Source organism: Enoplosus armatus, chromosome 6, assembly GCF_043641665.1.
Source record: "Enoplosus armatus isolate fEnoArm2 chromosome 6, fEnoArm2.hap1, whole genome shotgun sequence".
Classification (NCBI taxonomy): domain Eukaryota; kingdom Metazoa; phylum Chordata; class Actinopteri; order Centrarchiformes; family Enoplosidae; genus Enoplosus; species Enoplosus armatus.
The window spans coordinates 6,659,447-6,673,759 of NC_092185.1; the positions used below are offsets into that span (position 1 = coordinate 6,659,447).

At 41.6% G+C, this 14,313-nt stretch overlaps 2 protein-coding genes and 1 non-coding gene across 3 annotated transcripts in view; 2 read left to right on the forward strand and 1 right to left on the reverse strand.

The window, feature by feature from the left end:
* Positions 1–413: 413 nt before the first annotated feature.
* LOC139286491 (cocaine esterase-like) lies at positions 414–5,422 on the reverse strand. The gene is made up of 13 exons (XM_070907298.1): positions 5,347–5,422; positions 3,628–3,820; positions 3,397–3,538; positions 2,987–3,120; positions 2,741–2,894; positions 2,521–2,625; positions 2,307–2,405; positions 2,047–2,190; positions 1,821–1,898; positions 1,584–1,731; positions 1,325–1,474; positions 1,156–1,228; positions 414–1,069 (listed from the first exon to the last, which is right to left on the reverse strand). Exons 1-13 carry the CDS (start codon positions 5,420–5,422, stop codon positions 883–885), a joined length of 1,683 nt encoding a protein of 560 aa, XP_070763399.1. The 3' UTR covers positions 414–882.
* A 1,255-nt stretch (positions 5,423–6,677) lies between these two features.
* trnar-acg (transfer RNA arginine (anticodon ACG)) lies at positions 6,678–6,750 on the forward strand. Its single transcript has one exon. It is a non-coding gene; the product is annotated as a tRNA-Arg (tRNA).
* Positions 6,751–11,981: 5,231 nt separating this feature from the next.
* banp (BTG3 associated nuclear protein) overlaps positions 11,982–14,313 on the forward strand; it is a 33,783-nt gene continuing 31,451 nt past the window's right edge. The window contains exon 1 of the mRNA XM_070907254.1: positions 11,982–12,054. The gene's annotated coding sequence lies outside the window, so the exon portion shown is untranslated. The remainder of the gene's footprint in view (positions 12,055–14,313) is intronic.

The following is a 14,313-nucleotide window of genomic DNA, read 5'->3' on the forward strand; positions in this document are numbered from 1 at the left end:
TTTTTTCTATGGTTTGTATGTGTATCCCACTGCAGTAATGCAAGTAAACTGTTCTCAACTATCACCTAAAATGATTATCTCCTTTCATTGTTGTTTTACTGAAGTGCCAAAGTAGAATTTTGATTATAATGTAATCACATTTGCAGCTTTATATTCCACAGAATAGATAGATAGCAAACAAACAACTGCTGTCAGAATAAATTATATTAAGTACCCCATGTTCACCTTTCATACCAAAGTGCTGGTCTCATGAAAATCCATGTTTACAAGTAGGGGTGTAGACCTTGGCCTGGTAATCCATAACGCTTTCAGACCAATGGACAGTGTGTGTGTGTGTGTGTGTGTGTGTGAACAAAAAATGAAATACTTTGACAATATTGAGTCAGGGATACAAACGAAACATAACTGAATAGTACAATGTTTCAGACTTTTATTTTGGAATCCAGATCACTAAGGCGATATTAAACATGTGAGCAGACACAGTGGGGATATCCCATGACGTGGGGTATCCTTCTACTACATATTTCCTTTTGGGCTTTTCAATTTTACATAAGTATTCCCTGAAGCTATCTGCCTTGGATTCAAACTGATGTTCAATATTCAATATTCAATATTCCTGCTACAACACTCATACCTTTTTAAGTTCAATTGTGGAATTTAAAAAATCTTCTGAAGATAGATTTTTGAAAAGATCCCCATTCCTAATGTTATTGTTCATTTGCCAAGGCTACAGAAAAGCACGACAAAAGTTCTGCAATTTGTTAAAATATTGTTATTATCATCACATTACATCACGTTTGTGGTTAAAGATGGAATCAATAAAATAAAAAAAAATCAATAAAAAAAAAAATCAAAGGAACGGAGAAAGGAGAGGTGACCGTTCTACAGCTCGCTGCGCTCCATCTTCTCTTTGTGTTGATGGACCTTCTCCGGGAGGGTCTGAGTCAGGAAGACAAACTTGTCCTTCTTCAGGTGCTGACCAGTTACCTGCTCCTTTAAACCAATTTCCAAGTATTCTTCTTCTGCTCCATACTTTGGCCAGTGGGCAAGGCCGCCCCCATTAGGAGACCTAAACACAAACACACACACGCACACACACGTTAGAAACACGTCTGTCTTATCTCCATGTGTATTATAATGAGTATTAATTCCTACCCTGTGCGAGCAAAGTTGCCCCAGTAGCTCATCATGGTTCTGCTCAACTGTTCCTCCTCTTCAGTGCATGGATCTAGAATAATGAGAATCTGGTCATACACTTTGCACTAGGAAACCCAGAGAAAGCCCATGGCTACTATTGAAATAGAGCTGTTTATATTGCACTTACCAGTTAATTTGACGTGGGTAGTTGTGAAGCAGAATCCTAACACTGTAAAGAGTTCATCTCCATGGTCGCACCTAACAAAGCTTGGCCTTCTTGTCTGCAAGAACGTGGGAGGATGCTGGTACTCATACAGGTATACAGGGGCACCTGCATCTAGTAGAAAGAGAGGAGTGGGATACATCTTGTTTATGAAAGTGTGTGACAGTAAATATTAAACAATGGTTCTCAAGTAGATTTGCATAGTTGTGTGTAAATAAAATACCTCTGTGGGCATTAGCAGCTTTAATGACTGGAATGGTGAACAGCATATCTCCAATCACCTCAGTGAGCCCATCTCTATTTTTTACAGGATCTTCACCGGTTCCAATATATTCATCCACCATCAAATCTCTGTAGATTGCGTCTTTGGGCTTGAGAAAAAGGAGCAACACATCTGTCAGGGATGTTCGAGCATGATGGAACAGAGTAATGTTGTAATGGCAGCCGGTGTCTGTCTCACATCAGGGTAGAACATGGAAATCAAGTTCATGATCTGCTCCCGATCCAGTCCCTCTGTCCAGTTGGGAGGATTGAAGAACTGAGGGAAGACGCAGCAGGAATGAACATTTCATTTCAGACATGCACAAAAGCAAAACAAACCCATGTTTTCATGGGCTCATCTGGAAATCTGTCAGCTCAGTCACACAAATTTCAAATTTCAGTGACGATTCTGCATTCACACTTACATTAGGAAGTAACCACCCCCCTTCGTGATTATTAATGCCGATCATGAACGGTACAGTGAGAAGTTCATGTTTATGCAACAGCTCATCCGCAGGTTTTGTCTGGAAGTGTCCATCAACATTTATAGGAAATCTCAGTCTTTCATCCTTGGGAGAGTAAAACATGTAAAAGAAAAAGTTGAGATAAAGACAACATAAAAAACAGCTACTTAATAATGACTCCATCGAGTCAGTCTGAATCAATTTTGCATACAATATCTCACCTGCCCAATAGACACAATAGTACCAATGTCGACGTTTCTCATGCAATCAGCCATCTTCTCTGTGCTTTCGATGCTACAGCCGGATATATTTGCCACCACCTGAGGACAGATATGTGCGATCCATCTCAACGATTTCGGAAAAACGTTGTGATATTCTCAATATTGTGCACTGAAGAAAGTTTACACACAAAAAATAAACACGCTGATAATCCACCTGCGCTACTGGTAGAGGATCATTTACAACGAGTATATCCATTGCAGCTGTGCCACTCTCGGCGATGGCGTGGTGAATCAGGCCACTGGACAATGGAGAGAGGAGCTGTTGATTGAAGCAACAGAAACAGTGAAGCGGCTCTGTGGACAGCGGTAACTTTGCAGTGACGTAACTGTCACTGTGAACGAAAAAAAAGAGTTTGTTGACATTGCTTACTTACAATGAGGGATACGCTTATTCCGCCGGCAGACTCCCCAAATATGGTAACTAAATCGGGGTCTCCTCCAAAGTTGTGAATGTGCTGCTGGATCCACCTCAGAGCTTGTATCTGGTCCAGCAGGCCAAAGTTCCCTGACATGTGCTCATCTCCAGTGCTGGATATAGATCAGATCAAGAGTAGCAGAACGTAATCATAGCATGATCACTCGAACTGTGCTTAGTGACTTTTAGTGACTAGTCTCTTTACCTGAGGAAGCCCAGAAGTCCCAGGCGGTACTGGATCGGAACCACAACCACATCCTGATACGCAGCCATGGCGGAGCTATCATACATTGAAGCTGACCCCATAGCAAACCCTCCACCATGGATCCAGACCATAACCTGGTAAGGTAATGAAATATGACCTTTTCCACAAAGCATAAAGGACATTTTTACTTTATTTTAACTATAATCTCAATCAAACTAAACAAAGACTTTAATCTGACGAAAACAGGACAACATCAGTTTGGGTGTTTCCCTTTGCAGTCTGGATCTACACATGGCTCTCATTATTCATATTGCCATCATGAAAGCAATCAAGCCAGCTTCTCCAAGACCACTTTCCAAAGTTATCTAAAGCTGAATGTCAGTAACTGAGCAGCATCAAAGGGTTCTTACAGGGAGCTTGGCATCGTTGGCTCGGTTTGCCGGAGTGTAAATATTGAGGTAAAGGCAGTCTTCTGAAATGTCTGGGATTTCTGCCAGCAGGCCACCAAAATTTCTAAGCATATCTAAAGTAAGTTCTTTACTTTGAACACACCTGAAAAAGAGACGTATTTTAACCAACAAGTATTGGACATCATTTCTCCAAGTGTTGTATGCAGCAACTGAAGCACATGAAGCACTTACATGGGCGGCTGCTGGGTGGCGTCTCTCACGCCTTCCCATCCCTCTACAGGCTGAGGTGCAGCCAGTCTCAGAGCAGGGCCTACGGGTGGCTTTGCAAATGGGACACCCAGGTAGGCATGGACCCCAGTCTCCCTCCCCTTTACACTGACATACTCACCTCTCAGGCTGCCGAGCTTTGTGTGGACTTCAGGTGCTGTCAGGATATCAGGACTGGGTCAGAACCATAATGTAACACTTCACATCTTATCAGTGCAATTTCCTGGGGGTAAACATGATGAAGTATACGCATAATGAAGTATAATCTAAGAGTGACTGTTACCGAAACTGTGATGGTATTGGATAAAAGCCTGGAGAAGTATGAGGCTTCTCTCTATGTAAAGGGGGGGGGGGGGCAGGGAGCAGCCCAGCACTGAACAAAGAGGAGAACTACAAATAGTAGAAAAGGGTTATGATAGTCAGCACCCTTGAACCAGGGGACCAGGTCTTCTGTAGTCTGTGTTCTGACTTTGTTGACAAGCATGTTAGTAACAAAGAATGATTTTAAATTACAAGCTAAAATGTGACCAATTTCTCTTCAGTTTCATGTCGTCTCACGTCCTCCCCGAGCATACTTGGGAGCTTTTGATAATAAACAACAAATAATCCTACGAACTTGACACCGCCAAATATGCAACATCTGGTTGTAGTTTACTTTGCAACTGGCAAGTGGACACATGTTAGATAATACGACAACTTCCCATGTAAACAATTTTAATAGTTCTTTATCAAAGAAAACTGACAGACGTTTGTTGGTTCCGATCTGTTGTTTTTCTCTGTTTTATCATAGAATATTGAATATTTTGAGGTTTTGGACTGTTGGTTGGACAAAACAAGCAATTAGACGAGTTTCCTTCCCCGTTAAATTTTTCATTATTGGAACTGGAATTTCATACATTTAATGATTCCTAAAAAAAGTTCATAATGAATCATTAGATGAATCGTTAATGATTACTAACATTATAGCGGCATAGTTTTTTTTTTATGAAATGTATTATCGATGCAGACGTTTAGTGGATCAAGTCAAACTGTAGTGGAAGTCACTCATTCTTCCATTCAAACCGTTTGCACAGCGACACCCTGGTTCAACTCTCACCCACTGAATTGCAGACTTTTTTTTTGCTAGTTCATAATGGCTCCTTTGTTGAAGATGTGTTGATCCAATATTTACAATTAACCTGGTGAATAAAGTGTTATCACAATAGAAATGATGGCTAAAACTAAAAAAAAAAGTGAAAAAGATCTCTCCTTTCGGGAAGATGGTGCGTCACATTGCTCCATTCTGGCAAGTTTGCGCCACATTTAGTGTGGTATTTGATTACACACCCATATTCGTTCCCAAATTCACGTTATTCTGCATCAGCATGAAGCCGGCAAAGGAAAAGATTAGCCTGAATAATGAAAACAATGTTCTTCGGTATTCGGGATAGGATTTTCACCTTTGGACACAATAAGTATCCCCAGCATGTAGGTAAAAGGTATCCTCGCATTAAGGCGCAATAAAATAATAACTGGTAAGGTGGCACGTCAAGTTAATACGAGAGACACATTTAAAGAAGATGTACTGTGCTGGCGAGGGTGTGTTCAGATCAACCGTGCAGTCAGATCTACATGTAAAAGCAACGCAGGCTAATCGTTGTGGCCGATGTTATCGTGTAAAGAAACTATTTCTCTCCTACTTACCGTGAAGGTCTGCAGCGACGTAGTGACATAAAACAGACGTTAGAAAGATGAAAGTTTTCTCTGCACGGAACTTCATGGTGGTCGTCTCTGAGTGGGTTGCGACACTCTGCTGGGTTGTGCTGAGAAGAAGCTCAGTTATTTAATGCCGCCTCCCGTGAAGCTTTCTCCTTCTTGACCGGGGCAGCGCCGCACTTTATATTACTTGCAATATATGATATGACGACATGACGTAACGGCGTTACACCACAGCAACAGGTGATGATCATGCCCCCGTCATGTCGAAGTGTCCTTGTGCAAGACACTGAGTGCAGCTTGCATGGCAGCTCGGTCGCCAGTGGTGTGTGAATGTGTGAGTGAATGAGACTTAGCTTTACAGCTCCCGTGCACAGTGCTTTAGCTTTGGGAACCGTGAAGGTTGAAAGGCGCTTTATAAGTGAGATCAATTACCATTTACCACAGTAAGCACTTTCTTTCAAAGACATTCTTTCGTCTGTCTTTCTGAAAACACATACTATTGGACGTGTCTGTCCATATTCTTGGCTGGCAAACCACCGGGTATGACTGGCTGCCAAGATTAAAGTACAATTATTTTGTTTGCACAACGGGACAACAGCTCCCACGAGCCAAACTGTGGTGTGGCGCTGTCACGGGCTTGGGGGAGCTGCAGTTGTTCATAGTGCGCATGCGCGTAGCTGTTGTTTTATTTATAATGTTTTATTAACTATACTCTTGGTTAGTGTGCCTGAGATAAATCAATATGGAGCTAATATTCAACAAGTGGTGGAAAAGCTAGTAGGTCATACATTCACCCAAGTGCTGTTCTTAAGTACAATTTTGAGGTACTTGTCCTTTATTTGAGTATTTTTATTTTATGATACTTATTACTTTACTTTTGTACATTTACTTAAGCATTACTTAGAATGCAGGACTTTTACATATAACAGAGTATTTCAGCTTCTTACACCACTGTATTCAACATATGTATAGCTAGTTTTAATATAAAATAATGATAATGTACAGCCAGCGGGTCATTATTGCGGAAATAAACGTCGACAGGGTAAACTCTGTAGCCTTTTTAAGCCTACTTAGCTGTTATAATTCACGTTAAACTGAACATTTCCATTCATTCAACAATTCAACAAAGCCGCGCAATAATAGCTTTTAACAGCCTCGGGGTCGCTATTTCCCGACCACCGCTATCGTTGCTGTGAAATGATGATGGAAATTTCCCACAATATCCTTATAAATGTGGTCTTAAATATTTATCTACTTGGTTAATCACATAGACGAACAATTAAATCGTTTCTATCTTTTAAGGTGCTCATCGCATCGGGCCAGTGGCGCAATGGATAACGCGTCTGACTACGGATCAGAAGATTCTAGGTTCGACTCCTGGCTGGCTCGTCGTTTTGTCACCGTCGAGGTTATTTAGCCCATCACGTTTCCGTCTACTATCATAAATCTACCAGGATTCTCATGCTATGGCCAATCAGTGCTCGTATCGCTACCAAGATTTCCTCCCGAAACTATTGGCCAAGAAATGACCAATCAGTGACTCCGAGTGCCCGGAGACTTTGAGGTTTGCGGCTAGATAAACTTGATAACGATAACAACAACATTTGGAAAGTAAGTAAATCCTTTATAGCCATAAAGAACTATATTGTCAATACAAAGAAATCGGCATATAAATGAATGTATTTAATTAATAATCTGAGGCTCAGTATCATTAACGACTACGGCTACCCATCCTACCAATATTAACTTAACATTTCGGCCAAAAAAAGCCAACCTGCCTGTTCATGACATTAGCGAGCTGACGCCCAGTCATGAAATGAACGTTAAGTTACAAACTGGTGTCCAGTAGGCCACAATACAGTAAAAGTTACGACTAAGCTTTACTGTTTCGTTTTATTTTAGGTCGTCATGCTGTTACAAAAGTTTATTGTAAATTAATGAATGCATTGCTGTGTTAGCAGACTAAAAGAAAGTGGCGGACCGCTCCAGTCCAGATCCCCTCCCCCTCATCCACTACCCATTACCTCTTTGACCAAGGTGGGACTTATGCTGTATTTAATGGTGTAGTACTTGTGATGGCATATAACTGGTAGTAATACAATATACACAGCTGCCTTAAGTAATGCGTTAGCAAATGTTTTGTCCATCTCATCTTTCACAGAGTGTTATTAACATCTGTTTCTCTGTTTTCTTTATATTTTCATTTGTTTCATCTAGATGGAACCTCACTTCAGGAGGCAGGCTGATGGCAGTCTAAACCGTACAGACACAACTGAAGCGACTAAGGTGAAGGATATCAACAAAGTGAAGCTGTGGATGCGACCCATGTCCCCAGAAGTCACTGCCACCACCCAGCACACCGCCCCCACCCAGCACACTTCCACCTCCGCTCTCCACTCCCTCTTGGTTAGGAAGTTGTCTAACCAGAAAAGCCTGACCAAGACTGTGAAAAAGCTGGTTTCCCCCCTCAAAGTCAAACTATGTAAGCAAACATTTATTTGTACATTTTTTATGTTTGGTTGTTTTTATGTTTTTATGTATGGTCTGCGTGTGGTACTGATTTTATTTTACTTTTATCTTATTATTTTTATGTACTTTTCAGAGGTTTAACAAGTTTTTCTTTACAGGGATAATAAAGTGAAGTAAAATGTGTTTATTTCTTTGTTTTTGTTTTTACCAGCACGACGAGTCTGTCTTCCAGCTGGCTGGATACACACCTTGCCTGAAGTGGACCAGAGGTGGATATCCAAGGCCCTGTTCAGGTGGACAGCGCAGGGGCAACCTGAGCTGGTCTTTAGCCGTGTGGACAAACTTTGGTGGTATCCTCCACAGGTGCCACTGAGGACCAGTCATTCTCCTCCACTGGAAAATTACTTTGGCCATCCCCTGCTGCTCTGGATGCCACGAAAGCTGTGGCAAGTCAAGCTGACCTGTCCGCGTCCAGACTGTCACAAAGAACTTCTGACCTCAGCTGGCCTGCATCAGAAGATCAGGAAGGTGGTGGCCGTGGGGAAGATGTACTTCATTGCATCTGAGTACCTGGCCTGCCGAAGATGCAAGCGGAAGGTCATCAGCTGGAGCTATGGCATTGTCTCCCAGCTCGACGTTGGCCGCAGGGTGCAGTTCCCTTGCATTCTCACATCAAAACTTGCCTGTGATGTCAAGGTAGCCAGTTTGATGCGTCAGCGAGGGCCGGGAAACAGCAGCAGCCAGATCCAGCAGAAACTGCAGGAGCGTCATGCTGAGGTCTGGTTGCAGAAGACGGTCCAGTACCTGACAGATTGCAAGAGGATTGCCAGTGCTGTCACATCGGGCCTGATCCGGCCTGTGACGTTTGAATGATGATGATTGATTGAAGGCCTCATCAATCGATACAGAGTGGCTGGGGTGGATCCTCCTGAGGTACTGTATGTCGACCGAGACTGCTGTGGCAACACTCTGAAGATGTTTGAAGAGTGGGAGCAAATGACCGTTAGGTTAGACATATTGCACTTCATGCGGAGGTTTGCTGTGGGTTGCACCACTGACTCTCACCAGTTGTATGCCACCTTCATGAGTCGCCTCAGCCACTGTATTTTCATATGGGACCAGGGCGACCTGATGACCCTGAAGGAGGCGAAGCGTGCAGAGCTAGAAGCTGACTGGGTACGACTATCCGAGGCTGATGTGTTGCACTGTATCAGCCAAAGCGTGCTAGCCCTGCATTGCAGGAGAACCACCCGTGGGACCAAGGAGACCCAGGCTCTGATTGAGAGCCTTATCCAGGCCTTTGGTGGAGACGCTGGTTGTGACAGACTGGGAGTCCCACTAATCAACTCAGCCAGGATGAGCGAGATCTGGAAGTCCCAGCAGAAGCATGTGGCCTGCATCCAGGATCCTCCAGGGGTGCAGCTCTACACACAGACAGGAGCCGTCATGAAGGGAGGGCACCGTCTGCCAACCTACCACTGTGCCAGAGGGTCCACGTCGCTTGAGTCATTTCACCTGTACCTGAACCAATTCATCCCAGGTTACTAGGATTATCTTCCTGGGGGAACATACATTACACAAGACTCATACTATAGTAATTTAAACAAAAACAAACAAAAGCATTCATTAAAAAAAGAAAACAAGACAAGACAGCATAACTGTCCACAGATTAAAAATGAACGTTTAGACAAAACAAACAAGAAAGGAAAAATAGAACAATAAAAGTAACACGGAGAGTAAGGATCACACATTGAAAACAATCTTATATTAACAATATCTCTTCTTTTGTAATTTGCAGGTGTTTCGTCGGGGCTCACAGTCCTGCACAGTGGCCTGACTGTAACAGAGTGGTGGAGGCCATCTTCACAAGGCTCTGTGCTCTCTACCCAATCGTTGTGCACCGTGTCGGACTGAGGGCGTCTTGCTTCTCAATGGTGACTCGTGCACATCCGAGAGTGCATCGTCGCCAATGCTAAGGTGATGAGTGAGACCGCCATTCAGCTCCCAGAAGTGAATGCTGCAACAGTCACACAATGGTGAGAAAATTAACAAGCTTCATATACATGCCTTTCATGATATTTTATGCAGAGCATGTTCTATGCATTGTTTCCATTGGTCGGTTTTGCATTCCTGGGTTAAATCTAAAAGAAGTAGCCATTTTACAAAAGCAATAACATGAGAGGGTCTGATCAATTGCTATGTGAGCACACCATTTGTGTATTACTGCTTAAGTAAATGTTTATTAATATTGGTTGTTTTATGTTTTCCCTAGGTTCAGCAGGCATTGCAAGTCACAGGAACAACAGACTCTGAAGCAGGGTAACCCAGCTCCAGATGCACCCATGGCAGGACCTGAGAAGCTTCCTGCGGCTATGCAGAAAGGACCATGTCTACATTCTGGTAATTTGGCTGAGCCTCACCTTTTCATCCTGCCTCTAAACACAGCTGGGGAGGCGAAGCTCAAGGGGAGGCCGCAACCTCAGGCTATCTCCCAGGCTCCACTTCCTGTCACTGCACCAGCACCACCCGTCTGTCTCCCCATCATTTTAACATCAGTGCAGCTTCCAACAGTGCATGGACCCTCACAGGTGATGTTCTTCAACCTACCATTCCCTTCAGCTATGCCACCAACAACTCAGATGCAGACGTCCAGTCAAGGTGTTCCTTACACCACTCAACGATACAGGAAGAGAAAACAGGAGAGGGAGTGCGCTGGCACCGTTACAAGAAAATATGTGAAGAAGACAGACGTGATCCTTTGCAGAAAGTGCAAGAAAGAGAGAAAGCCACCATCACATCTTCAGTACTTTGGCAACTGGTACTGCCAAGCGTCTGAGACTCAGTCATATGGCGAATTAAGAGCTGTGCTGGAGAAACGTGGTTATGGAAAGAAAAAAGCCAGGAAATGACAACCCTCCAGCTTCTTAAAGGTTTTGTTTGTATCTTTATTATATGTTTTATTTTTTTATTTTTTTTAATGGCACTTGTCCCCTTAGAGGGAAGTCTCACTGCACATCATTGCAAAGTTATTTTCTTTTTTTATTGCAAGTCATCATATGAGAAATACTCACAAACAAAACACAGTGTTAACATGGGTGGAGATGGTGGTGTGGGTTGTGTTGAGGTTTGCACCTACCTTATATTTGTTTTGCTCATTTTGTTATTTATGCTGCACTTTATTTCATTACATTTTATTGCACTTTTTAGTTTATTTATGCCTTAAGTTATTTATGTTACACTTTATTATTATTATTATTATTATTATTATCATCATTATTGTTTTGTTATGTCTTATATTGAAAAATATAAAAGGGGTTCGGACGTTTCTGTGTTTTAATTTCTTCTTCTTGTCTTCCTATTATTATGATTTTGTTAAATTACGACAACAATTTTAACAACTTTTACACTTCTACACAAGACAGGATTATCTGAACTCAAACTATGTAGATAAATAACAGTAATCCTCGTATTTGTCATATTCTTTGTCTTCATCACATGTCTGGGTCTGGAATTTACATTGGCCTACTTCACATTTGTATGACATTTTGGTCGCTGCCATACATATTTATACATGATCATAACGAGTTTCACCCCCTCCAAATCTGGTCAACACCGCCTCCAGTCACACTAATCGTTGAACAGTCGCACGACCGGCAGACATGCAAAACAAGCAATGTAGAAAACAAACAAGTTTATTTTTGTCAACCACTTCTGGAATATGAGGCCAGGGTTAAAACTAACAGATATTTGGGGCGTTGGACAATTTATTCTGGGGGGCACCTTTACATTTAGAATTACTATTAAGTAATCCTAAATTATAAAATAACCACTTACGGATTCAGTTTGTCTCGTCAGTGGTGATACTTCATGTTAGTTAGCGACCCCGTCCACAACAAATTAATAAAAACAATTTCTGTCGAAGCCATTTTTAGGTTATTTAATATGAAACAATTTAACAGCTTAAACAGTCTCGTTGTTACCGTTTCTTGTTATAAATGAACTGAGACGTAGAGTAGTTAACGTTAAGTCTGCTGATTAGTTTGCGTGCCGCTTCTACAGTGCAGACTGGCGGCGGCAGACTGTTATTGACTGGGCCCGGACTCCCCTGAATGAGTGAGGAACCCTCCATGTGAGGAACACACGAAGGCAAGGGCTCATCTCTCGCGAGGAACGACGCCGTTATCGGAATCTCTACAAACAACACGAGAATTCATCATTCACACGGTAATATAACCCAATCTTACACGGTACATGTGTTGTGTGCCAGCAATGGGGGACAGAAGCCGAATCAAAATCATATTTTACCCTTATTTCTTCCAATACTTTACGATTCTTGCATTACCTTTTGGCGGCCCTTAGGCCCAACTAGCATGCTAACCACCACGCTAGCTTAAACAGCGACTCGTTTGCACTGCTTCAGCTTTAACGTTAGCACGCAAGCTTGCAAATCTGATTTTGTAGTGCCAGCTAACACCAGCTAGCGTGCGTTGCTGTTCAGGCTAGGTAGTAGCTAGGTAGTTAGCCGAAATGCAGTAGTAATAACGTCACCTGGGATACATTTAATGAAATTACACAGGTGCCTAGCCAGCTAGCACGTGAAGTTGGTCAATTTCCTCAGTTTGTTTTATTTTGCATCTTTATTTTACATCGTCAAGAGACCGCCGCCCAGTTAGCTAGCCGTTACGTCACTAACGTTATGGAGTTACGTAGTTAGCCAGGCTAGCAATAATTTACCCGCGCTGTATGATATTTTCATGGTCGTAGTAGCTTAGGAGGTATCTAGCTGGCTATCTAGAAAAGCAGGGTTTTACCAAAAACAGCTGTAACGTTACCTTACCCTTTCCCCCCATACGACCAGAGCTAACTGTAGCTAATATCGCCTGTCAGTTAATACAAGTGCTAACGGGTTTTGCAGTTTCAAAACAGCTATCATTGATAATGACATGCTTTTAAATAACACCACTAAATTGCCCATATATATTTACACTGAATTGATATAGGCCCATTAATGTAAAACAAGACACAGGAGAAGGCTGGCGCATGTCTCTGGATACTGATCTTCCCTCTCTCACACTCAGACACACAGTTACTGTCACCCTACTTCTGTCTTGTGTCTCTGAGGAGACATGCTCCTGTACACTTGCATGCTGTACAAATATACAATGACTGTATTCCTGTTTGACTCGGAGTTTAAGTAACCAATAGAGTTAAAAATGCATCCTTACATGTATTCAATTAACTGTGCAAAGGGCTATGAATGTGACCTGCTCCGTTTTTAGAAGCAAAATTCTCTTTCATTTTCATGCTTTTAACATTTTATGTCTTAAGATGCAAATGCAGTCAGATAAAAGCTCAAGTAAATAATATAGCAGACTTAAATCCGTAGAAATTGCAAAAGAAATTGAACTTTGATGGAGTGATGCACAGAAATAAATAATTACTCAACTTTGTGTTTAATTTTAATTTTAATTTGTAGATGTCCATACAGTTATGTTGGCACACAAAATAGCAATTTCATGATCATAACCAAATAACGCATAATACATTTATTAAGCATGGAGGCTTAATAAGCATTACATATAGCATGCAAAATGTGTATAGACTTAGATGATGACATAGATGATCAGAGCAAGGGGAAATAAGTCTTAGATGTCATGTTGGCAAAGGTGTTTGTGTAATAACCATATTTCTTTGGTTGTAGTTTATAGACAGCTAAATATTTTAATAACCAATAGCTCACGCGTAACTCAACTTAAAAAATCATATGTAATCAAAATGTGAGAGTGATGGTGACCATTCAACCTTCAAAGCTTGTTTGTATAGGATTGAGGATGTTTTCTTATTTTTATGTTTTGTACATACTTTTATTTCTAAATTTATGCTGCTTTCTAATCTTGAATGGGAGCACCAGTACTGTAAAATATCCCCCCGGGGATCAATAAAGTATTTCTGATTCTGATTCTGATTAAATACACTAGTGAAACAGAAGAAAATAGACTTAAAACCGAAAAAAGGTGTCCTGGGTTGTGGTTATATGTGTAAAGCACAAATAAAGTAGTAGACAGGAACAGTAGTAGATTATATAATAGAGACAGTTGTATTATTTAACATAGAAGTGTATCTGTTCCATCAGGCGCACATGAGACAGACAGCTAATGAACGTACTGAAACACGTCCTGTGTAGACATGTTATAATCGGAAATCTTACTGTTGTCACAACTGTCTTGTCTTCAAATAGGTGATTTTTACATGAATGTGATGCTCATGAATCTGGCAAAACTTTTTTTTTCTTGGTCACAAGTAACTTACGCCTGTAAGAAACACTTTCCGAAACATCCCTGAATCGTACAAACAAGTGAAATACAGTATATACAGTATATGGAGTTTGAAATTACTTCAGTTGTTTGACAAACTAGTCAAATTTTAAGTGCATAATCTCCAGCAATGGAGAGGCAGCAACAGACACAGCAGGATGATATTCTG